Source organism: Salvia hispanica, chromosome 3, assembly GCF_023119035.1.
Source record: "Salvia hispanica cultivar TCC Black 2014 chromosome 3, UniMelb_Shisp_WGS_1.0, whole genome shotgun sequence".
Taxonomy (NCBI): domain Eukaryota; kingdom Viridiplantae; phylum Streptophyta; class Magnoliopsida; order Lamiales; family Lamiaceae; genus Salvia; species Salvia hispanica.
Window position 1 is genome coordinate 55,056,049 of NC_062967.1, and position 25,000 is coordinate 55,081,048.

Below are 25,000 nucleotides of genomic sequence, written 5' to 3' on the forward strand. Positions count from 1 at the left end.
CGTCACAAACTTGTTTGTTTTCACACCAATGGGCTCTTAACAATATTTAAGTTATAAAAAAAGAGTGCGAAAAAAACCAAATTTCCTTTTTTGGTTAGCTCAAAACGAAACTTTGGGATTGCTGAATCAAAGACAAAAAAAAGAATCCATTTTAAAATAGAAAGCAGCGGAGCCATCATAGTATTTTTGAACTTCTCCGAAAAAAAAGAAGGGCGGCATTTTGATCATTTACCCGTCTGGGGTTGATAGATTTTATTTTTATCTTTCTTGGACGGGAAGTAGGGGTTAATTTCATTATAGAGCCGTATGCAATGCATAAAAGATAATGCCCGTACGGTTGTTCAATTTTATCCTTTTTCCTATTTTTCTTTATCTTTCTTTTCTGTTTCTTTCATCACACCAGATAGAACTATTAGCAGGGTAATGATCCATCAACCTGCTAGTTCTTTTTATGAAGCACAAACAGGAGAATTTATCCTGGAAGCGGAAGAACTACTGAAACTACGCGAAACCCTCACAAAGGTTTATGTACAAAGGACGGGCAAACCTTTATGGGTTGTATCTGAAGACATGGAAAGAGATGTTTTTATGTCAGCAACAGAAGCCCGAGCTTATGGAATTGTTGATCTTGTAGCAGTTGAATGAAAAAAATGGATTTTGTGCAAATCAGTGATTTGAAATTTTATCTATAAGTTGACTATATAAATATTAAATAAAAAAATAAATATTAAATAAAAAAATCCGGTTAGGATCAATCTAAACCAGCCCATTATGTATATGATTCAACATGCCAACTATTAAACAACTTATTAGAAATACAAGACAGCCCATTCGAAATGTCACGAAATCCCCCGCTCTTCGGGGGTGTCCTCAGCGTCGAGGAACATGTACTAGGGTGTATGTGCGACTCGTTTAGATCATGAGCTGACACATAAAAGCCAAGAAAACCGCTTCCAGTATGAATGATCAGTACCAGTGAATAGGATAGAATGGAAGAAGGTACTCCATTCACTATCTAAAAATAAGCAAATCTATCCTTCTATTCTGTAGAAAGTTTATGGTTTCTATTGGTGCAAATCCAATCACCTTAATTTAAGATGAGAAACAATTCTCCATTGGTAGCAAATGGTTATCCATTAAGCGGAAAAATCTTATTGAAATTAAAAAGAAAAAAAAACATAAAAATGAAGTTCTCGCTCGTTCAAGAACGGACTACGAGGGTCAGCTACCCAGCAAACTTTCATAATTAAATACCGTTACTGTATAGGTGGGTCTCCTTGTGAAAGACCTATTACTGGATAATTCATGGGTAGAGCCAAAGAGTGTGGTGTGAACTATACAAGTTACCAATAACATTGATGAAATATTAAATGAAGCCAAAGGCTCCGGTGTATAGAGAAGACCTCGCCGTTTAAGAAGTAACCATAGAAACGAGGAAACCCACTTTTTCTTTATTCATTTAATTTCTATTTCTTTTTTTTTTTTTTACTAAATTTTTGACACCTAGCAAAAGAAATTTTATTATTTCTTTGCTATTTCGCAGTAAAATACCAAAAAATCGTGGTCGGGAAGGTTATAGTAGCCAAAGCCATTGGAATTTTTATTTTATACATTGGAAAAATCCGTTTGGTTATTAATAGGCCAGGACGGTAAAAATAATAACTGAAAGAAAAAATCAATTAGTTATTTGTCAAAATTTTATTTATTCAATGACTAGAGTTAAACGCGGATATATAGCCCGAAAACGTAGAACAAAAATTCGTTTATTTGCATCAAGTTTTCGAGGGTCTCATTCAAGACTTACTCGAACTATTACTCAACAGAAAATAAGAGCTTTGGTTTCAGCTCATCGGGATAGGGATAAGCAAAAGAGAAATTTTCGCCGTTTGTGGATCACTCGGATAAACGCAGTAATTCGAGAAAAGGGAGTATCCTATAGTTATAGTAAATTAATACATGATTTATATAAGAGGCAGTTGCTTCTTAATCGTAAAATACTGGCCCAAATAGCTATATCAAATAGGAATTGTCTTTATATGATTTCCAACGAAATTAGAGAAAAAGTGGATTGGAAAGAATACACCGAAATAATTTAAATGAGGTTCCCCGGAGAATGCACTCCGGGAGGGTGGAGTTGGAGTCAAAATGACTCTGAGAATGCGCTTAAAGTAGTCAAAATGAATGAACACGTTCAATAAAAAAATATTTTTTTCCGATTCGTTTTTTTTTTACGACACAAAAATCTGGATTCTAAGATTTGTCAAAAAAAAAAAAAACGAATCCATGTTTGAGTTCGGATTGGAATTCTGATTGAAGTGAACAAAAAACAAGCCTATTTATTTCTGGTTCTAAGACCGGTAGTTCTAGTAGTCGACTCAATTCTTTCAAATTGTTTCTCATTATTAAGAAAGGGTAACAAAGATAAAATACGAGCTTGTTTTATAGCAATAGTAATTAATCGTTGTTGTTTCAAGGTCAATCTATTCACTCGTCTAGATAAGATTTTTCCCTGTTCACTAATAAATCGACTAATTAAACTCATGTTTCTATAATCAATTCGATCCCCCAATTGAATCGGGGGCAAACGCCTACGAAAAGATCGCTTGGATTTAAGAAAGGGTCGCTTGGATTTATCCATGGTTTGTTTGTTTAGTTTATTTCTTATCCCGAAAATCCTATTCCTTAATTGTCATTTGAACTACAAATAGGATTCTTTTTATTTAAATGCAATATCTTCTATTTCAATGTGTTCTATATAATGTCATTTTTCTCCCCTTTCAAGGATAAGACATCCTTGGTTCAATCTATTTCTTTATTTCCCCATGAATCGTATGTTTGTAACAATAGGGACAGAATTTTCTCAATTCTAATCGATTGGGCGTATTGTGCCGATTCTTTTGAGTAATATATCTGGAAATACCCGTTGATACCTTCTTAACACCGTTTTGTATACAACTGGTACATTCCAAAATGACCGTTACCCGCGCACCTTTCTTCTTGGCCATGAACCTCCTTTGGATTTTTGATTTACTCAACTCTTCTATTTTAATTCGAAATGAAGAAAAAGAAAGGAAGGAAAAAATAGAAGTTATTAACTTGAAATCCACCTTTAAAAGATAAAAATAAATGAAATCAAAGCCCAAAGTCATACATAATAAATAATAAGTAAGACAATGAGTTCAAAAATCTATTTAAATCCGAAGGGCAGTTAAAGATCTTGTATTCTTACCCTAGACCGCGACTTTCCTACTCTACCCCCACCTTTCGTTTTTTTAATTCGAGTTTGAGACTGAGTCTCGCAGAGGTTGAATCCACTTTTATTCTTTCTCTTTCATCCCTTATTCTAAATTAGAAAAAAAGGGAAAAAAGAGAAAATAAGGGGGGATTAGTCAAAGGTATTTGATTGTATTTCTAATCTTCTTCATTCCTTCCGGTGTCAATAGCTATAATGAAAAAAAGGGGAATGTCAACGCATCGGGGAAAAAACGATTAATCTCTATCAATAGACCTGCTAAAGCCCCGAACCATAGCGTACTTAGTACTGGGGCCACGGAGAGATATGTTTTTAGATCTCGCATTGAAAAACCTCCTTTTTTTTATTTTAATACATAAAGCATATATAATCAGATGTATATGTAGTTAAGGGTTACTTAGAGTTGTACACGGAATCCCTAATTCCAATTGAAATGTACAACGATCCATAAGATTTCCCTTTCTTATTATTATATGTTAAAAAATGTTAAATGAGGCCAAAAAAAGACGAAATGGTCAGAAAACTTTGTTTCTCAATGCAGTAAATAGGGATGTGGAAAACAAGACAGGAATTCTCTACAATTATACTGTAGAACAATTGAAGGGATGTGGCGCAGCTTGGTAGCGCGTTTGTTTTGGGTACAAAATGTCACAGGTTCAAATCCTGTCATCCCTACCTATTACTGACCCTTTGAGCAGTAACGAGGAATCAACCAAGATCGGTTCAAATTGCGTTGCGCGGAATCGTTCATTTTTATGAAACTATAGCATATATGCATATAAAATAAAAATGGATTCTTTAAAAAAAAAAGAATCTTTTCTTTACATTCTTTTCTATTCTGATAAGAAAGCGCTCTTAGTTCAGTTCGGTAGAACGTGGGTCTCCAAAACCCGATGTCGTGGGTTCAAATCCTACAGAGCGTGATTTTTTCTTCATGGATCCAATTAAAATGAAATGAATTCAGTCGCTTGCACAACAATTCAAATTGGACCTCCTGTGGATTAAAGAAAGGAGGAGGCCAATCAAATTTGAATTAATCAAAGGTCCAACTGATCGCCACGCCTGTATTGTAAATATGCAGTTACGAATAATCCAGCCAAAGTAATAGGAATTAGACCTAAGACGATTCCAAATAGAAAAACTTCAATCATTTCAATTTTGTTTTTGAAAAGGAGAAAAAAGCGGTAATATCTATACCTAAATATTAATCCGAATTGATGTGAATCTCAATGACCAAGAATTGATAATTGACATGGTAAGTAACTCTAGAATACACAGAATCTCACAGAAGGATTTCCTTTCTAAATAGTTTCTTTTAAATAGAAAGTTTAAATAAGTCGTATCTTGCTCAAACCAATAAATAGAGCCGAAGTTATAGTTAAAGCCACTAGTAGAAAACCAAAATAACTGGTTAGAGTAAGCATAAAGGGGCTAAATGAAATCTGGTATTTTTATACATATGTTTCTAAAGCATTTACCTAAGTTTCCATTTTCCTAAAATAAGAAGATATACAAAAATACCAATTGAAAGAATAAGTTCAATTGAAAATTTTTGATTCATCTATCATTACAGACAGCAGGAACAAAGAGAAAGTGACAGGCATATAAAATGAAACCGCTTCCTCATTTCTAAGATCTAGCCATCTCGCGATTCCTATCAACCAAGCAACCAAGCCTTCGAGAATAAACGAACTGGATCGTGTAACTTCATTCAAAAACGAAACTCTTTTTGAATTATTATTTTGAATTCCATTTTTATGGAATACTATGTTTTCCATTTTTTCGTTCGATATTTAAAAATAAAGCCTCTTCCTTGTAGCTAGATCCAAATTTGGATTGAGATCCAATCCAAGAATTCATTACAACTATTGATTCCATTTATTTTATTTTTTCTTCACTTTCTTTCATCGAATCATATTTGTTACCGGACAATTAAAAAATTCATTAAAATAAAAGGAGGGATTCGAACAAAAACTGCCTCTACAACCATGAAAAATAAATTGCTAGATCTCGCATCCACTTAAAATAGAATTGTGGAAATATGAGAATCTCTTTCATTGTAAGAATTTTATATTAAATACAGCATCATTTTACATCAACAGGTAAAGGAAAAGAAAAAATAAATCTTTTAGCATTTCCTTTCGATACTGATTAAAATTGCATTGCTGTGTCAGAAGAAGCATAGCTATACTGATTCGGTATACTCTAAAGATGCCCTTGGTACAATATTGACGATCCTACAAAGATCCCATTTCAGTGATTGCCTTTTACTGATCTCATCTTTTACGGAATCGATCCCCTTTGACTGTACAAGAATATGTGGAGCTGAGCATGTCTGGAAGCACAGGAGAACGTTCTTTTGCGGATATTATTACCAGTATTCGATATTGGGTCATTCATAGCATTACTATACCTTCCCTATTCATTGCGGGTTGGTTATTTGTCAGTACCGGTTTAGCTTACGATGTATTTGGAAGCCCTCGGCCAAACGAGTATTTCACAGAGAGCCGACAAGGAATTCCATTAATAACTGGCCGTTTTGATTCTTTGGAACAACTCGATGAATTTAGTAGATCGTTTTAGGAGGCCCTAATCAAATGACTATAGACCGAACCTATCCTATTTTTACAGTGCGATGGTTGGCTGTTCATGGCCTGGCTGTACCTACCGTCTTTTTTTTGGGGTCAATATCAGCAATGCAGTTCATCCAACGATAAACCTAATCCCGAATTATATAGCTATGACACAATCAAACCCGAATGAACAAAGTGTTGAATTGAATCGTACCAGTCTCTACTGGGGGTTATTACTCATTTTTGTACTTGCTGTTTTATTTTCCAATTATTTTTTCAATTAGGCAAATGAAAGAAAAAAACTAATAATTCTAGGCATTCTTTTAGCCCGTTCGGAAGGATCTCATAATTATCCCTGACTGTTTATGTCTCTAGCACGACCACTTTATGAAATTTGGAGGGAAGTGGAGTAAATGGCCGATACTACTGGAAGGATTCCTCTTTGGATAATAGGTACTGTAACTGGTATTCTTGTGATCGGTTTAGTAGGCATTTTCTTTTATGGTTCATATTCCGGATTAGGTTCATCCCTGTAGTAATCGGATGAATGGAGTTGTGACATGAAAGCGTAGGAACTCAACGGGATTCCCTTCTTTAGTTTGTCTGATTCGAGGGGAAAGGGCCCGTTGGGTTCTTAAGAATCAGAGTCTTTTTTTGTCTAAATGACAAAGTGGATTTCTTTTTCTGCTGGTTCAAAAAACTCCATTCTATTTTTTCTGATGATGCTTTTGAAAAATGAACTTCATTGGTTGATTCAGAACACCTCTTCCTTGATCTTGATAGTATCTATGGGTACTTTCCAAGTTAGAACAAAGGGGGAATCACTCAATTTCCTGGATTCTAATTCTATTTTATATATAGAATTATTCTATATTTTTTATTTCTGTAGATTAGATCTCGCACAAATACTTTCGATACTCTTTCTTACCCTACTTATCCCTATATTTTTTAGATTTGAGTATCTCAATGGTTTGTCCACTACTTTATATATTTTATTATACGTAATAAATCGAAAAAAAAAGTAAAGTTACGATACATCTGGAAAAACGAAAACAAGACTAGGAGTTTTTGACAAACAGATTACTCTTTCGACACAAGAAGGGGGGTTTGGAAAATTCCTTTTCTTGTGTCGAAGACTAGGAAGACAAAACAAATAATGCCTCCTAGAATTTTTTGTTCCCCACGCTTCTGGTTCATCCGATTCTCCGCTTATTTATGCTAATCTCTATCCCAATTTTATGGCATTGAAATATGGCAATAGTAACACAGCCCTGTCAATTCAATTTGAACAAAGATAAAGGGTGGTAAAACCATAAAGTCAAATAAAATAGTCTTCTTCAAACAAAAATCTACCTATTATGACTAAGCGTGCGTTATGACTAAGATTGCGCTACAAGGGAGTCCCCGAAGTTGGTAGAAAAAGAGCAAATAAATAAAAGGTTTTTCAGAATTTATTTTTTTTGATCATATAAAATTGACAACAAAAATTTTGTTCTTTTTACGAACCTGGTGTCAATAAATCCGCGAGTCTAGAAATTCATTTCGGCCAATTGAACCTTCTCGAACTGTTTCTTTTTAAGAACTAAAAATATTTGTGCCAAAATAACAGATGCCAAGAAGACCAAAAGGCCTTGGACACGTAATGGATCTTGAAGTACTATTTCGGCATCCCCCTGACCAAATCCACCCACATTAGGATTACTCGTTAATGGTTGATCCAATTTGATGGATTCACCCTCTGAAACAAGAACTTCTGGTCCTGGAGGGATAATATCAACCACTTGACGTCCATCCGATGGATCTGTTATGATTATTTCATATCCCCCTTTTTCTTTTCGTATGATTTTGCTTACTATACCCGCCCCTGTAGCATTATAAACTGTATTGTTACTCTTGCTTCCGTCGGGATAAATCTGACCCCTTCCCCTATTTCCTCCTACATATATAGGATATTTTAAGAAGTGAACATCTTTCTTAGTAGCGGGGTCGGGGGAAAGAATAGGAAAGGTGATTTCACTATATTTCTGGCCGGGGACAGGCCCTATTACAAGAATATTTTTTTTATCAGGGCGGTAGCTCTGAAAAGACAAATTTCCTACACCCCGTTATAAGTTCTATCCATATATGTTCTGATCGCCAACTCATACTTCATCCGATTGCATTTTATTGAAATTGAGAGAATACCCCAAATGATTTTGACTTTACTTTTTTTGTTTCCGAATGAACTTTCATTAACTAGCACTAGTTTGGTGTGAACTAGCACTAGTTTAATGGGAACTTTTAGGGGTAATTCATCAAATTTGTTTAGATCTAAAATAATAACATACCCTTCATATGATCCCAATATACATATTGATATACATATAAATCGACCAACTTTACATTTTAGGCATCCAGCGATCCTGATCTATTTGAAACTGGCTAGAATTCAGTTAGCTATAGATCATTTTCTGCAGGCATAACAGCTTTTTCCTTTATGTTTGGCAGAAATCACATGTTCTATTATATTTTCTTTTCTGAAATAAATATCTATGTTATGCTACAAGTATAAGTTTCAAAAAAAACGAATGAGATTGGGTCCCCTCAGATCTAAACAATCTTGTTTTTTTGAACATGAAGAAATAAAGAAGCCATTGCAATTGCCGGAAATACTAGGCCTACTAAAGGCACAAAAATAGAGGGAAAGTGGAAAGTTGTCATAAAATGGGGTACCTCGGTTTATTATTTGTACCTGTTCTTATTTTTTTTAATATCATATTTTATATTTATACTAATTATAATTAATAATTGTAATTAGTATGAATTCGTAGTTATTATTAATTAATTCAATTTGCAAATTTTGTATTAGAGATATTAAGCATCTAAGTGAGTATATAGAATAAGTCCAAGGAATGGAATATATAACTAAATAAACGGACTTATTCATCTATCTACATGAAAGATCCATATGATAATTCATTTTTGTCTTCGTTTCTTTGTGTTTTGTTCTTGTCTTCGAATTTAATAAAGAAAGAGTTATCCGCAACTTTTGATTTTGATTCTTTCTACAATTAGATCTTAGGTCGCCAAAGAAAACTCCCCTTTTAGTTACTTTGATTCCGATAAGATTCGGATAAGCTAACTACTTGTTTGCTACAAATAAAATATAAAAATGGAACTTGGTGCACTCTACAAATTCAAAGGAAAGAAGGCGTGGAGCTTAAATAACTCACTCAGAACACTTTTCAAAAGATTACGCGGTACGATTAGGTCAAATAAGCCCTTCTGGAATAAATATTCAGCCGCTTGTGAACCTTCGGGTACTGTTTTATTCAATGTTTGTTCAATTACTCTTTTACCCGCAAATGCAATGTAGGAATTTGGTTCGGCAATAATAATATCTCCCAACATACCAAAACTGGCTGTTACCCCACCAGTAGTAGGAGATGTAAGGATTGATACATACAATAACTTTTTATTTGATTGATAATCATATAAAGCAGACGATATTTTAGCCATTTGCATCAGGCTCAAACTCCCTTCTTGCATGCGCGCTCCCCCCGAAGCGCACACTATAATAAGAGGTCGAAATTGATTGGTAGCGTACTCAATCAAACGGGTTATTTTCTCCCCGACTACGCATCCCATACTACCCCCCATAAACTGAAAATCCATAACCCCAATTGCTACGGGAATACCATTTAGTTGACCTATGCCTGTTTGAATAGCCTCAGTTAATCCTGTCTTTCTTTGATAAGAATCAATCCGATCTTTATAACGCGCCTCCTCCGAATGAAATCCAATGGGATCCACGGAGATCATGTCTTCATCCATAGGTTCCCAAGTCCCGGGATCAATCGAAACTTCGATTCTTTCTGAACTACTAATTTTCAAATGGTATCCACACTGTTCACAAACATTCATTTGTGATTTCAAAAGTTTCTTATAATTTAATGCATAACAATTTTCGCATTGAAGCCACAAATGCCTGTATTTTTGAGTTGCAGCGAGATCACTAGACCTTTCTCTTAGAGTTAAATCACTACTCTTAGCACGGGTTAGTATACTGGACCCCCGGCCTTGACTAGAAGTTTTACGTTTATTAAAAACGCACCTAGAAATGTAACCGTCACTACTATCACTTAGAATGGGCGTATCAATACAGATTCGAGACTGAAGATCACTTAGAATGGGCGTATCAATACAGATTCGAGACTGAAGATAAGCGTCAATGCAACCAGTAATGTGATTATTCCAACTAGATTGAGTATCATACATGTTGCGATAACTAGAAAAATAACTTTGTAGTTCATTCAGAAAAGAATGATTGCTGTCAATCTCAAAAATCTGATTTTCTATATCAAAATAGATAGAATAACTATCTCCATTACTATCCCTAACTAAAAAAGTCTCATCAGAGATGAAATTCCGAATGTCTTTGATGCCAAATAAACGACCAACATCACTGTAACTAGAATTTCCACGACCCCTCCAACTATGAATGTTTTTAGCCCTACCTTTTGGATTCAGATCTTCACTTTCACTGGTATTTTCAAAAGGACTAAGATTGTCCATTAATTTCTTTATCCCATACCCACGTTGTAACTCCTTCTTAAACACCGTCGAATTAAACCAACACCTTTCCATAGAGTTTTCTTGCCCCCTATTTGTACTATATTATATAAAAATACAATAGATGAATAGTCATTCGATCCACAATTCTTTATTTTGATTTGAATATCTTATTTATTATCAAACTAAACATAGAAATTCAATCACTACTAACAGGAAGTGTGAATAGGGATTCTCTTTTGTGGAAATCCGGGGATAAGACTTCACTATAAATATGATATATGAATATGATGGAATCCCTTTTTATTCTTCTGTCTCTTTGCATCGAACAAAAAAAGAAATGTTTGTTCTCTCCTAGAAAGAATTTTTTCGTAAAATCTCGTCTAATAACAAGTAATAAATTAAGACTCTATTCGAACACGGAACGAAAAAGACAATATACAGGATGGGTCGAAAGATTTATGATACTTCGCTTGATTCAGAGAAACTACAGGATATATTAAAGAATATACCAATCCCAAGGATCCATAGGTTTAATTGTGGATCCAAGACAACACTAGAAAAATTCGAGTCTTATATTTCTATTTCAAATCTTCTATATCTAGAGATATGTGTATTTATCCAAAATACGTGCAATGCGCTAGAATCTTTGTATTCGGCTCAATCCTTTTAGTAAAAGATTGGGCCGAGTTTAATTGCAATTCAATTAAGAGAACCGAGAGTAATTACTTTTCATTTTCCTTATTTTTATTTATCCAAAGTATCCACTGCTTTAAACTCAAATTTGATTTCTTTCCATACCTCACAAGCGGCAGCTAGTTCAGGACTCCATTTGCAAGCTTCACGGATAATTGCATTACCCTCAGCAGCAAGATCACGTCCTTCATTACGAGCTAGTACACACGCTTCTACAGCTACTCGGTTAGCTACAGCACCTGGCGCATTACCCCAAGGGTGTCCTAAAGTTCCTCCACCGAACTGTAGTACAGAATCGTCTCCAAAGATCTCGGTCAGAGCAGGCATATGCCAAACGTGAATACCCCCTGAAGCCACGGGAATAACACCTGGCAGGGAGACCCAATCTTGAGTGAAATAAATACCGCGGCTTCTATCTTTTTCAACAAAATCATCACGTAGTAAATCAACAAAGCCTAAAGTAATGTCTCTCTCTCCTTCAAGTTTACCTACTACGGTACCAGAGTGAACATGATCTCCACCGGACAGACGTAACGCTTTAGCTAGTACACGGAAGTGCATACCGTGATTCTTCTGTCTATCAATAACTGCATGCATTGCACGGTGAATGTGAAGAAGTAAGCCATTATCTCGGCAATAATGAGCCAAACTGGTATTTGCAGTGAATCCTCCTGTTAAGTAGTCGTGCATTACGATAGGAACTCCCAATTCTCTAGCAAATATAGCTCTTTTCATCATCTCTTCGCATGTACCCGCAGTAGCATTCAAGTAATGCCCTTTGATTTCACCTGTTTCAGCCTGTGATTTATAAATTGCTTCGGCACAAAATAAGAAGCGGTCTCTCCAACGCATAAATGGCTGGGAGTTCACGTTCTCATCATCTTTGGTAAAATCAAGTCCACCGCGAAGACATTCATAAACCGCTCTACCATAGTTTTTAGCAGATAACCCCAATTTAGGTTTAATAGTACATCCCAGCAGAGGACGACCGTACTTGTTCAATTTATCTCTCTCAGCTTGGATCCCATGAGGCGGGCCTTGGAAAGTTTTAACATAAGCAACAGGAATTCGCAGATCTTCCAGACGTAGAGCACGTAGAGCTTTGAATCCAAATACATTTCCTACAATGGAAGTAAACATGTTAGTAACAGACCCTTCTTCAAAAAGGTCTAAAGGGTAAGCTACATAACAGATATATTGATCTTTTTCTCCAGGAACGGGCTCAATGTGGTAGCATCGCCCTTTGTAACGATCAAGACTGGTAAGTCCATCGGTCCACACAGTTGTCCATGTACCAGTAGAAGATTCGGCAGCTACCGCGGCCCCTGCTTCTTCAGGCGGAACTCCAGGTTGAGGAGTTACTCGGAATGCTGCCAAGATATCAGTATCTTTGGTTTCGTATTCAGGAGTATAATAAGTCAATTTGTACTCTTTAACACCCGCTTTGAATCCAACACCTGCTTTAGTCTCTGTTTGTGGTGACATAAATCCCTCCCTACAACTCATGAATTAAGAATTCTTACAACAACAAGGTCTACTCGACACGAATGAATTGGGCGTTAATGAAACTTTTCCCAGGAATCTTTCACAAACTTCCCAACTAATACTAAATACTAATATTATCAACTAATCAGAATGTTTGATTATTAGACCATGGTATTTGATTTACCAAACACATCATTATTGTATACTCTTTCATATATATAGCGCAACCCCATTTTTCCTTTTGATCTTTTTTGGAATCGAAATACCTAACCTAACTAATAAGAAATTTCCTCTTGACAGTGGTATATGTTATATATGTAAATCCTAGATGTGAAAGTAGGGCTAATTCATCTATGAAATGATGATGAAAGGGTATAAAAAAACGAAAAGAATAGGCTATAGACCTAAATCGATATGCTGAAATAAAAAAAAAGAAAAGCCAATAAGATATAAATAATGCATCGTAATGTAAATAGAGTTCGGGTTCGAATTCCATAGAATATTTTATATAATATAGATGGGATTGTCTATAATAATAGACAAATGAAAAACGTTCTCAAGATCTTTATTCATCCACTTGAAATTTTTAAAATAGCTTGCTTGAGTTTGAAAATTAACTCATTGAATCATTGAAGAGTAAACGATTGAATTGGATTCGATTGGAGGGCACCACCAAAATTGAGTGCTAACTCCCATTTGTTATTGAATTAACCGATCGACATACTATCGGACATTTATTTTGAATTCGATAATTTTCACAAAAAAATTTCGACATATTTTTTTATTTATTATATTATGAGAATGAATCCTACTACTTCTGGTTCTGGGGTTTCCACGCTTGAAAAAAAAAACCTGGGGCGTATTATCCAAATCATTGGTCCGGTACTAGATGCGGCCTTTCCGCCAGGCCAGATGCCTAATATTTATAACGCTCTGGTAGTTAAAGGCCGAGATACTGTTGGTCAACCAATTAATGTGACTTGTGAGGTACAGCAATTATTAGGAAATAATCGAGTTAGAGCTGTAGCTATGAGTGCTACAGATGGTCTGATGAGAGGAATGGAAGTGATTGATACGGGAGCTCCTCTAAGTGTTCCAGTCGGTGGAGCGACTCTAGGACGCATTTTTAATGTGCTTGGAGAGCCTGTTGATAATTTAGGTCCTGTAGATACTCGTACAACATTTCCTATTCATCGATCTGCGCCTGCCTTTATACAGTTAGATACAAAATTATCTATTTTTGAAACAGGAATTAAAGTAGTAGATCTTTTAGCACCTTATCGCCGCGGGGGAAAAATCGGACTATTTGGTGGAGCTGGGGTTGGTAAAACGGTACTCATTATGGAATTGATTAACAATATTGCCAAAGCCCATGGGGGGGTATCCGTATTTGGCGGAGTGGGTGAACGTACTCGTGAAGGAAATGATCTTTACATGGAAATGAAAGAATCTGGAGTAATTAATGAAGAAAATATTGCAGAATCAAAAGTGGCTTTAGTTTATGGCCAGATGAATGAACAGGCCTTTTATTTAGTAGGGAATATCGATGAAGCTACCGCGAAGGCTATCAACTTAGAAATGGAGAGCAATTTGAAGAAATGACTTTAAATCTTTGTGTACTGACCCCTAATCGAATTGTTTGGGATTCAGAAGTGAAAGAAATCATTTTATCTACAAATAGTGGTCAAATTGGCGTATTACCAAATCATGCTCCTATTGCTACAGCTGTAGATATAGGGATTTTGAGAATACGCCTTAAGGACCAATGGTTAACGATGGCTCTGATGGGCGGTTTTGCTAGAATAGGCAATAATGAGATCACTGTTTTAGTAAATGATGCGGAAAAGGGTAGTGATATTGATCCACAAGAAGCTCAGGAAACTCTTAAAATAGCAGAAGCTAGTTTGAGAAAAGCTGAAGGAAAGAGACAAATAATTGAGGCAAATCTAGCTCTCCGACGAGCTAGGACAAGAGTCGAGGCTGTCAGTGCAATTTCATAACTAGTTGGTGCGTTCAAATAATCAAAAGAGTTTCTAAACCCTATTTTGATTGCATTCACTCGACAGAATCCAATTTTGATACAACGCAATTCAAAAATGAAATAAATAAAACTATAAAATCTATAAAAAGAGAAAAGGGAGTTATACTAACTAAAGCAATTAACTAAAATTGAACTAAAAAAATGAAGTAGACTGGAAATAGGATCCCCATCAAGTCAGTCGATAAATCTTGAAATGAGATATGCCCTACAATAATCAAAGGAAACTAGACAGAAAAGGGAAAAAAGATTGAAAAGTTATGAATTCCATTGAGTTTCCTTTACTTAATCGAACAGCCGAAATTTCAGTTATTTCAACTACATTAAATGATCTTTCAAATTGGTCAAGACTCTCCAGTTTATGGCCGCTTCTCTATGGTACCAGTTGTTGTTTTATTGAATTTGCTTCACTAATAGGATCACGGTTTGACTTTGATCGTTATGGACTAGTACCAAGATCGAGTCCCAGACAAGCGGATCTAATTTTAACAGCTGGAACAGTAACAATGAAATCTGTAGGTGCCCTTAATCAAATAGCTGAGGGGCTTGTCATGATATTCTTAGCCATGACTTGTAGGGGGGACATTAACATGTCCGAGGGTAAAAGAAAAGTATGGATTATGATCCATATTCGAAATCAATAAGTATCTCGCTTCATATCAATTACTTTATATTTATAAAAGAAAGATTAAAAAAAAATGAAACCATGTGTCAGGAACCAGATTTGAACTGGTGACACGAGGATTTTCAGTCCTCTGCTCTACCAGCTGAGCTATCCCGACCATTTCCAATGTAGCATCCCACCCTCATTTTAGTAGATGGCTGGAGGTGATGTCAATTAAAGGGACACGGGGGATTACAAAGTTTCTCCAAGTCCTGTAATTTCAATCAATGGTATTCATTCGGCATTCCTTGCTTCATTTGCAATGTGTCTTCTATATCACGTGTGATAAGAGAAAGTCATTTACACCCAAATGCTTTTGTCAAAGAATCCGAAAGATAAGGGAATTTGGAACCCCTAACGAAAAGGGGGGGTAGGGTAAATATTTTAGGGGTCAAATAGGCTTTTTGGGGATAGAGGGACTTGAACCCTCACGATTTTTAAAGTCGACGGATTTTCCTCTTACTATAAATTTCATTGTTGCCGGTATTGACATGTAGAATGGGACTCTATCTTTATTCTCGTCCGATTAATAAGTTCTTTAAAAGATCTATCGAACTATGGAGTGAATGAGTTGATGAATATTCGATTTATTCTTCAACAGGAAATAAATTCACATCGATTTTTCCATTTTCATATTAAAAAACAGATTGGGGTCAACATTAGTCATTATTAATCATTTGATATAGTATTCAATAGGTGCGTTTATCCTTCATCCTTTCTAAAGTTTCCGTGGAAAAATTCCTCTACCGGCGCAGTCAACTCCATTTGTTAGAACAGCTTCCATTGAGTCTCTGCACCTATCCCTTGTTTTTCGTTTTTTGAACCTTTGTTTTGTTTGAGAAAAAAGGATTTGGCTCAGGATTGCCCATTTTTATTAATTCCGGGGTTTCTCTGAATTTGAAAGTTATCACTTAGTAAGTTTCCATACCAAGGCTCAATCTAATTAAGTCCGTAGCGTCTACCGATTTCGCCATATCCCCCTTCTTTTTGTCTTTTGTAATTGCGTTTTCATTATGGTCTTACAGAACGACAATTACTTAAATATGTTCATATCGCTGGAAAAGCCAAGGGGTCAACAGGTCAAGTTTTACTACAATTACTTGAAATGCGTTTGGATAACATCCTTTTTCGATTGGGTATGGCTTCGACTATTCCCGCAGCCCGCCAATTAGTTAACCATAGACATATTTTAGTGAATGGGCGTATAGTAGATATACCAAGTTATCGCTGCAAACCTCGAGATATTATTATGGCGAAGGATGAAGAAAAATCCAGAACTCTGATTCAAAATTCTATAAACTCTTCCCCTCAGGCGGAAGTGCCAAACCATTTGACTCTTCACCCCACCGTTATTATTTATTCACAGCATAACAGCTCTAGAAGTATACCAATTATAAATGTGATGTGATTAGAAACTATACTGTTATTTTCAAACCTCAACTGGTATGTTGGTGCAATATATTGTTGTCTACAAAAATTTTGCCATCATTTGTTGATATTTTTAGATGGGCTTAAGTAACGTGATTGTAGATTGGGCTCAGCTCATATTATTTAATGAGTATGGGCCTACTACTTAGTTCTGCTCATACTTCACGTACGCGCATAGCGCAATTCCCTTCCAATAATTTAAATTTTTTAATCATTTAATTTTGTATGATTTGATCCGAATTTTCAATCATAATCATATCACGCGTATTTCGAAAGTCACGAGTAATTCCTTGCTGGCTGCTGCTAGACTCTGATTTTCCCCAAATGCATATGTTATTCTACAAATTATCATAGTACTCGTTACGAGATTGTGCGTATGTGTTTAATGTGCTTTTGCGAATCGATTTTGTTTATCTTTCTTACTATAATCGGTGCGGTTAGTTGGAATTCACTGATTAAATCGATCGGCCCTTTCTCGGCACAAGTTTCATTGAATTTTGAATGAGATTTGTAGGTGAAATTGTGTTTTGGCGTGGAGATCCGTGAGGTTCCATGATCTACGGTCGGCGGCGAATTTGAGGTGCTCAACTACTAAAATTCATCTTCAAATGTTTATACGAATGTGCAATTGATTAGTGAAATGATTTGATTTGACATCTGAGTTGCGTATGTCGATGAACTCTCGATTGCCTTATGAGCTAGGTAATGAGTTTTGATTAGTCTTAATGAAGGTAGAATTTGATTGGTTGAAATCAGAATCCAAAGTTTAATATTTTTATAATACTATGTGATATTGATATCTTAATAAGCACAAGTAAGCATGAAATATGGAGTATTTCACAAATCCAAATCTGCATAAATAAACTGCAGAAAATGATGATGTTTGAGAGTTCTAATTCTTTCCTAGGAAGTTTAGTGAATTATACAATGCTATCATTCTTGGGGCTTAGTATGCACGGGAGGTTGTTTATTCATACTCCATAATATAATTCCATCCGATCCAGATTGAATAAGGCACGACAAATTGTATGGTGTTTGTGGAGCTTCATTGTTCCAATTTTGAAATGCCTGTTTTGAGTTATGTTACATGACCCTTCTGAAGAGGTTCATGCAAATGATCTGTTTGCATAGAGAAACTCGAGATATTTTCCTCTCCACAGCTGATAATATGGAACTGAGATTTCTGCTGCTAAACACTCTTTCCTTACACAAGTAGATTATAAAGTATCCTATCTTCCTTTACTAGAACAAGATACGTTGCTTCGTCTAGTGCAAACTAGAGGCTTAAACAACAGCAATTTATAGGATGAAGAGTTTTTAGGTATCGGCGTCTAAGGGAACAGGTGAGTTCAGTTTCTATAGGAAAATGAATCTATATAAAGATGAAATACTTTGCAGGCTCTTCATGTGCAACCTTTTCTCTTATTAACTATGTAAAGATGATGGGTTGGAGCAGATACTACTTCCATGAATTTGAAAAATATACTATTACCTTTACTTGCAAATCATTCTTTTCTTTTATGGAGTGAGAACTGGTTCATTGATACAGTGACTGGGGATCATATCAAGTGATCCAATGCATATCAGAGCAACACGTAGAGTAATCTTTTAATTTTTTTATAGCTAATTCACCTTTATCAGACTGACAAATAAGTTTGTTTAGTGTAGTTAAATGGTGAGTGACTGGACATCAACTATCTTTATCAAAGGGTTGGAGTTTCGTAGCCAATCTGCTCTCTGTAAAATATTGGTTTTTATCCTCTGTTTATTCGCTATCATAGTTGGAAGATATGGAATTAAATCTTCTATCTGAAAATCTCTCTCTCTTCAGGGTTCGTGTGCTTTGCCACCTAGTTTATACCATGTCACTTCAAGGTTTGATCCTCCTTGGATAGTCTCCCATTAGACGGTTCATGACCCATCAAACGATACTCAAATAATCACTAACAATGTCAGATGCAGAAAGTAAACCTTGAGAAAGCTAAAGTAGAAAATTGTCAATGAAACACAACTCAGTTGGTAAGAGATGCCAATAATATGAATACACGTCCAGGGGTGTAGGTAGACAAAAGGTGCTAAAATAAAATAAAAATCCAAAAAAAAAAACACAAAAAATATAAAGTGAATGTTTTGGGTTGAGGGTACTTCAACTGAACCTATCACCCCTAAATCTGCCACTATATATATACATCGACCATCAATTTCTATCAAACCAATATCGATTCATAAACAGTTTTGATATGTTGTTTGGCACCTTAACAAAAACATATACTCCTATTTTCAATGTATTCTAAAGTTTTGAAATGTTTGACTTTGGTATTAGGTAAAAATGTTGGATCTATATATAGAGTGCTTATATACCGAGTAAATATTGAATTTACAAAAGTGTCACTAATATTGTAGAACACCCCAAATTAGTGGCGTGTCTTGAGGAGACTTGCTTACACTAAACCAATAATAATACTTTAAGGAATAATCTCAACTTGCAAGGAGATGCAACTATTGATGATTCGGATAGATCAGAAGATGCCATTTTTGGTTATGTGATAATAGACATCTCAACACACCAAAGTACACTAAAATATAGAATGTAGTACTATATATATATGGTTTGAAACAAGAATATTTAAATTTAGGGGATGACCTAATGCACAAATAACAATTCACTTGAAACTACAGTAGTCTTTGGTTGGGAAATTTTTCTTGTCGTTACCAAACTTTATCTACTTAATTTAATTTTGTTGTCGATCTCGAGACACTTAAACGCCACTTGTATTTTTTCTATTTGCCCAAATCATAAATGCCTCCAAAATCTTGTAGGATTTGTTTATCCAAGGTTCTTTTCTTGAAGTAAGGTCACCATGTTTTCAGGTGTAGAAATATATTATAATTCTTATCTCTAGCTAGCAAGGTAAGACTTAGTCGTTCACATGCATATGCATAATATATATAGTTAGATTCTATTGTTTGGCATAAATTGAATCTTATAATTCGTTGATTTGTCGATAGATGTATGCCTTTATTGTACTACATTTTTAATCTAATACCTAGTCAATAATATTCCCATAAAAATTCGACCGCTCCATTTGTGAATATAATTAGATCACTAATTAGTGATTTCAAATCAAACTACTAATGCTAATGTGAAAGCATCCTAAATTCCTAATTAAAAAATAAAACTATTGTATCATGCTGATGTGTATATCCTATATTCGACGTGGCAGGATAAGTTGGGAGTTTTGTTAATATAATTGCTGACAAATGACCAGAACCAGAAGTTGTCCACATGGCAAGAGGTGCTTTGTTGAAATACTCCATTATTTAAAAAACCAATCTATCTAACCAATGCATAATTATTATCTTAATTTCTGTTTTTATTAGAGTTTCAAATTGCCAAGACTCCACTTAACTGATTTTGAGAATGGATAACCTTAGCTTTTCTATTATGGCTCATCTTTTAGAATAATTATTTTTCTTTCCTTAAAACTCGAAAATTCATGAATTTGAGTACATCTAACAAGTGTATTTTATTCTAGTATTATATCATATGCCCATCTACCAAAGTACACTTACTATATTTAATCCCGTGGCATGTGCTTGCGCCTCATAACTATTGTATTTCAAATCATCGTGTAACAAGGGTTTTTATGTTGCCGTCTAACCAAGTGTGTCCACTCTCTATAAACAAATCCAATCACATTTGATTTGTCTCATTTATTGACCAGCCCACCCCCAATTGTTTAAACTATATTAGACATCCTAGCTATAGGGGCAACATTGGCCTAAGACACAAAGCTAATTAGAGTAGTACTAATACTATTAGTATATACAATTATAAATTTATGTGTGTTTAAAAGTACAAATATATATATATGGAGTCACTTCACATGACTTTAAAGCAACTCCACCCAACCCAACTACTTGTATATGGATCTTGATTATTTAATCAGATGAATTAATTAGGTTGGTAGTGTAGCTTGGAATACATGAAGAGACTTGTAGTACTATTAATTATTGCAGCAAGATACCACACTGTTTGGACAAAACTCAAAATATGCTTTGAACATATCCAAAAAAGGGGGCTTGCAACTTGAAAAATAAGCCACATTTGGAATCCTTTTGGATGCTTCCAAAGTAATGGCTGAGAAAAAAATAGAAGAAAGGATGATGAGAAAAGGTTAATTAATGGTGTTGATGTTATGTTGTGAAAGGATTATGTCGAAATAATCTTGTGCTAAACCCATGTAAGGATCTCTCATTGGCTCAATTGTCTTGATTAACACGAATTAGTGGGCCATATTGAAGATTTAGGCAATCTCAAGAACATGATAGTATTGGCATCACTTCTATCAACAAGAAAGATTAAAGACATGATTAAAGTCACTTGAAATTAAAGTGTTTTGTATTAGGTGGTGAAAACCATTAACAAGCCCATTAATTGGTAGTCGATGAGGACATTTGTTGATTAATCAACAAGCTTGGAAAAGTTGGATTAGACATGGTAATTAAATCACTTCATACTATACATGTGCACTTATATAAACACTACAGTAATTGTGGACCTACACCTACAAAAATACTTATACCTAGGAGTGCATGAAGCAAAAATGGTTGTGGGTGTTGTATTTATAAAATTATTGTTATCAAGATCTATATAAGATATCATTTCACAATAAAGGAATAAACTTTTAAAAGAATTGATTGGTGGTATTTAAGCCTTCTTTTCTTCCTATTTTATTTTTGACTATTTTTTATAAATGAACCTCATATTTTGTTAACTCATTTCACCCATACTTTATTATAGATTAGTATATAAAAGTAGGACTTATAGTGCAGTAACTTTTTTCATCCGGTTTTATTTACATTTCTTAAAATATGTGCCACATTAAAGTGAGATACTTAATCACGGATGAAGGGAGTAATATATATGGATTCAACGTGGAGAATGTAGAAAGGGTTAGTGAGTTTGTCTAAGGAGGAAGAGACCAATTGTATGGAGAAGCACATGTAGTTTCCCTACAAGAATGGGGTAAGCATGTGCTTATCTCTTTTCTTTCTTTCTTTTTCCTCTCAAACCTTAACTATGTTATTTATGTATCCCTTCTGACATTGTTGTTTCACCGCCGCATGCTTCATTTAAATATGTCAGTGAATTTTTGTTGCCCTTCTTTCCTTGTTTCCCATCAGGAGTTTTTTGCTTTACATTATTAATTTATCACTACATATATTCGAGTTAAAATGCAAAAGTTAGACATAACACTCACTTTATGGTTGTTCCTCTTTGTTTATGCTTATACTGCTGATCTCTAGGCTTTCAGCACATTTTTTTTTTAAGTTTTGATTTTTTATCACGTGCATCTCAAATTCGTATATCATTTTGCGTATGCACCTATTACTATATGATACTCCATATGTCAACATTTAGGAGCCCCTTTCTCCAGTACTGGTTTTAGAAATACGAGTTAAAAGAATAATGAATGCAAGTCCTATTTATATATATTAATTTTATAATAAAATGCGAGTAAATGAGTTTGTGGAATATGAGATTTATTTATCATTTATTCTAAAAGTGAAATAAGATTTTATGGATAGATGGACTAAATGGAAAAACTAAATGGAAAAATTAATAGGACTCCTATTGTTGAAGGGAAGAACTATATTGTATGATGTGTAGGTGGAATAAATTTAACATATATACAAATTTAAAAGACTTGCAAGATTTGTCCTCTAAAATGGATCTCGATTATTATAAACTTTCAAATGTTGTTGCCTTATTATTTGGGAACGGAGGAATTATGTGTGATTCATGAACCTCTTTACTTATAGAAAAAGTTTTAATCACTTGGTTGGCTCCGAAAATACTTCAAAAATGTTATGGCTTAAAAAGATACTCCCCTTACTTATGTTAAACAAATACTCGTTCAATTTCATGGATTAAGTACTGTATTCAATTTTATGAGTGTCTTTTGTTAATGAATTGTCAAACCAAGTTGTTGAGCCCCTATAAAGCGAGTGCCCAAATTATCATCAGGAGTGTGTTAAAGATACACATTAATAAAAGATTTTTTTAAATCGCAGTTAATAGGATCATAGGACCTATTTAAATAAATTATAAACTATTACCAAAAACCTAGTTCACTATGACTTGTAGTTCCGTTAGGGTCTCAATGTTCAAAAATAACTTGGGCCCACGAATAAAGATGCATGAATCTCAGAAAAAATAGGTGCCATCTTATGCAGTTTTTATTTAAACTAATTTTAAGGGATAAAAATAAAGCAAAACTTTTGTCACTAAGTAGATAGTCGGCAAGTGACAGAACAGAATCGAGTACTTCTTAATACATACTCACAATTGATATGTATAAACATAATTCTATTTTTCTGATTAAATACACATACGATTGATACATGACCTAAATATTCTAGTGGGACCCAAATCAAGTTTTATTGGTGAGTAAAATCCTGGAATTAGACCCAAGTTAGGGAATTAGATATAAATTAAGTAGTTGTGATTTACATAGACGTAAAGGGGGAGACAAAGGTGGGACATGGTTGGAGTTGTGGTGAAGACTTTGGAAGCCACTCTGATTAATTTAAAATAATTTAGAAGATTATAACTCATTTGAATCAAGTATAATTAAATTTCTCTCTCTATCATATGATGTAGTTAGTAAGATTCGGGAGATCTTTCCCATGTAAAGCAAAGCTTAAACAATTATAGAGTTGAACGTCAATCACGCAGACATCCTAAACAATAATTCATCATCAACAACAAGTTAATGGTCGCCACCCCACACCGGCCCCCACCTTTATTTGTTTAACACCTCATAACCATTCATTAATTTTTAGTATTTTTTATTTTATTTTTCTCATACTTCAAACTACTTTGTTTATACTTTATACTACGTATACATATATTATTATGAGATCGACCTATCGTTTTGGTTCGATCCAAATTTAGAATTTGACATAAATGTCCAGATTTAGATAGATCTGAAACCATTTATGCTCGAACTAATTCAAACAAAATATGAAAACATAATTGTAAACTTTATCATTATGCACGAGTGAATCAAGCTATGTACTTAATTTCTAGATGTGTATATATCCAACGAGGTATTATAATTATATTGAGTATTAAATGTTGCAGTTTTTTTTAACATATAATTAAAGATGAATATGTGAGAATATCGGTGTACAAATGAGATCATGGAGTGTAACTAGGTCAAGTATAATATGAGTTGTACTAGTATATATATTTATGAGTTGATTATGTATGTTAATTGCTAGAAGTTTAAATCATATAACTAGGGACATGATGTCAGCACGTGGGCCTTGATAATATTTGATTAATTGTTCTACAGCTTAAACGCATATAGAATTATAATGTGATTTTACTTTTGATATTTGAAAGGAAGACATATTTGCCAATGAGGGCATTACAGATTGGTGATTTGACTTTAATGGAGTTTATGAGGGAGAGATGTTTAGGTAGTTATTGTCGGCTAATTAAGCAAGAAGAGGGAGACCTGTTCAACGCCTTAATTTAGGGGGAGCTCCATTTGGAACACTCATTTCTTATGCTATTTATGTAGATTCATCTACTTATATATCAACTCAACTTATACTACAATTTTATTTTTAATTAATTTCTATACATAGTAAATGTTACTACTATTCAATAAATATATAAAGGTCTAATTCAAAACTAAGAAACAAATTCAGGTTCAAATTCTATACACCACCCTAATTCCACAATTGTTTTATGATGGAAACATTTTCTATTCTATATATTTATATCGACAAAAAGAAATTAGAAAATCAATTCGGAAATTTGTCAAGATGATGCCCATTTATAAACATTATACCAACAATGAGACAGTGCATGATTGTGCAACGATTAAAGGTAAGACAGAAGTGAGAAATGGGCTATGGGCATCACGATTACACCATGGGGCTACTAAATTTGCTGTCTCTAATATTTTAAAAAATCGGAATATTATCAAACGTCTATAAAGTTAAGCTATCAAAAGCACTAAAACACTAAATTGGTTATACTTGAGTAAAAAAAAATGCACACCATAGATATTTACAGTACACCTTGATTAAAAATATTCACATGTTCTCACATTGAGAAAAGAATCAAAGATTCCCATTAGAACTTCTCCCTATATATACCATAAACATAGGTTAGTTTAATTGGTGTTTAGGTTAGTTTAATTGGTGTTTGAGCAGTCGATTGAAAAGGGCACTTACAAAGCGCACATTACCACATTTATGTGTTGTTTGATTCTCTGACAACCTATGCAAAG

The 25,000-nt window shown here is 34.4% G+C and overlaps 4 protein-coding genes and 3 non-coding genes across 7 annotated transcripts; 4 read left to right on the plus strand and 3 right to left on the minus strand.

Annotated features, from left to right (window-relative positions):
* Positions 1-3,854: 3,854 nt before the first annotated feature.
* On the plus strand, positions 3,855-3,928 carry TRNAP-UGG. Its single transcript has one exon. It is a non-coding gene; the product is annotated as a tRNA-Pro (tRNA).
* Positions 3,929-4,102: 174 nt separating this feature from the next.
* Positions 4,103-4,176, plus strand: TRNAW-CCA. Its single transcript has one exon. It is a non-coding gene; the product is annotated as a tRNA-Trp (tRNA).
* Positions 4,177-7,931: 3,755 nt separating this feature from the next.
* LOC125213838 (acetyl-coenzyme A carboxylase carboxyl transferase subunit beta, chloroplastic-like) lies at positions 7,932-10,800 on the minus strand. Its single transcript, XM_048114588.1, has one exon. The coding sequence runs from the start codon at positions 10,450-10,452 to the stop codon at positions 8,995-8,997; it is 1,458 nt and encodes a 485-aa protein (XP_047970545.1). The 5' UTR covers positions 10,453-10,800; the 3' UTR covers positions 7,932-8,994.
* A 311-nt stretch (positions 10,801-11,111) lies between these two features.
* On the minus strand, positions 11,112-12,724 carry LOC125213839 (ribulose bisphosphate carboxylase large chain). The gene has a single exon (XM_048114589.1). It carries the CDS (start codon positions 12,577-12,579, stop codon positions 11,125-11,127), a length of 1,455 nt encoding a protein of 484 aa, XP_047970546.1. The 5' UTR covers positions 12,580-12,724; the 3' UTR covers positions 11,112-11,124.
* Positions 12,725-13,338: 614 nt separating this feature from the next.
* Positions 13,339-14,152, plus strand: LOC125210546 (ATP synthase subunit beta, chloroplastic-like). The gene is made up of 2 exons (XM_048110089.1): positions 13,339-14,079; positions 14,135-14,152. The coding sequence occupies exons 1-2, from the start codon at positions 13,354-13,356 to the stop codon at positions 14,150-14,152; spliced, it is 744 nt and encodes a 247-aa protein (XP_047966046.1). The 5' UTR covers positions 13,339-13,353.
* On the plus strand, positions 14,079-14,677 carry LOC125213840 (ATP synthase epsilon chain, chloroplastic). Its single transcript, XM_048114591.1, has one exon. It carries the CDS (start codon positions 14,157-14,159, stop codon positions 14,556-14,558), a length of 402 nt encoding a protein of 133 aa, XP_047970548.1. The 5' UTR covers positions 14,079-14,156; the 3' UTR covers positions 14,559-14,677.
* A 628-nt stretch (positions 14,678-15,305) lies between these two features.
* On the minus strand, positions 15,306-15,378 carry TRNAF-GAA. Its single transcript has one exon. It is a non-coding gene; the product is annotated as a tRNA-Phe (tRNA).
* Positions 15,379-25,000: the final 9,622 nt, after the last annotated feature.

What these genes read in the sequence shown, in the direction of transcription:
- LOC125213838 (XM_048114588.1), bottom strand. Translation starts at nt 10,452, where the DNA reads ATGGAAAGGTGTTGGTTTAATTCGACGGTGTTTAAGAAGGAGTTACAA.
- LOC125213839 (XM_048114589.1), bottom strand. Translation starts at nt 12,579, where the DNA reads ATGAGTTGTAGGGAGGGATTTATGTCACCACAAACAGAGACTAAAGCA.
- LOC125210546 (XM_048110089.1), top strand. Translation starts at nt 13,354, where the DNA reads ATGAGAATGAATCCTACTACTTCTGGTTCTGGGGTTTCCACGCTTGAA.
- LOC125213840 (XM_048114591.1), top strand. Translation starts at nt 14,157, where the DNA reads ATGACTTTAAATCTTTGTGTACTGACCCCTAATCGAATTGTTTGGGAT.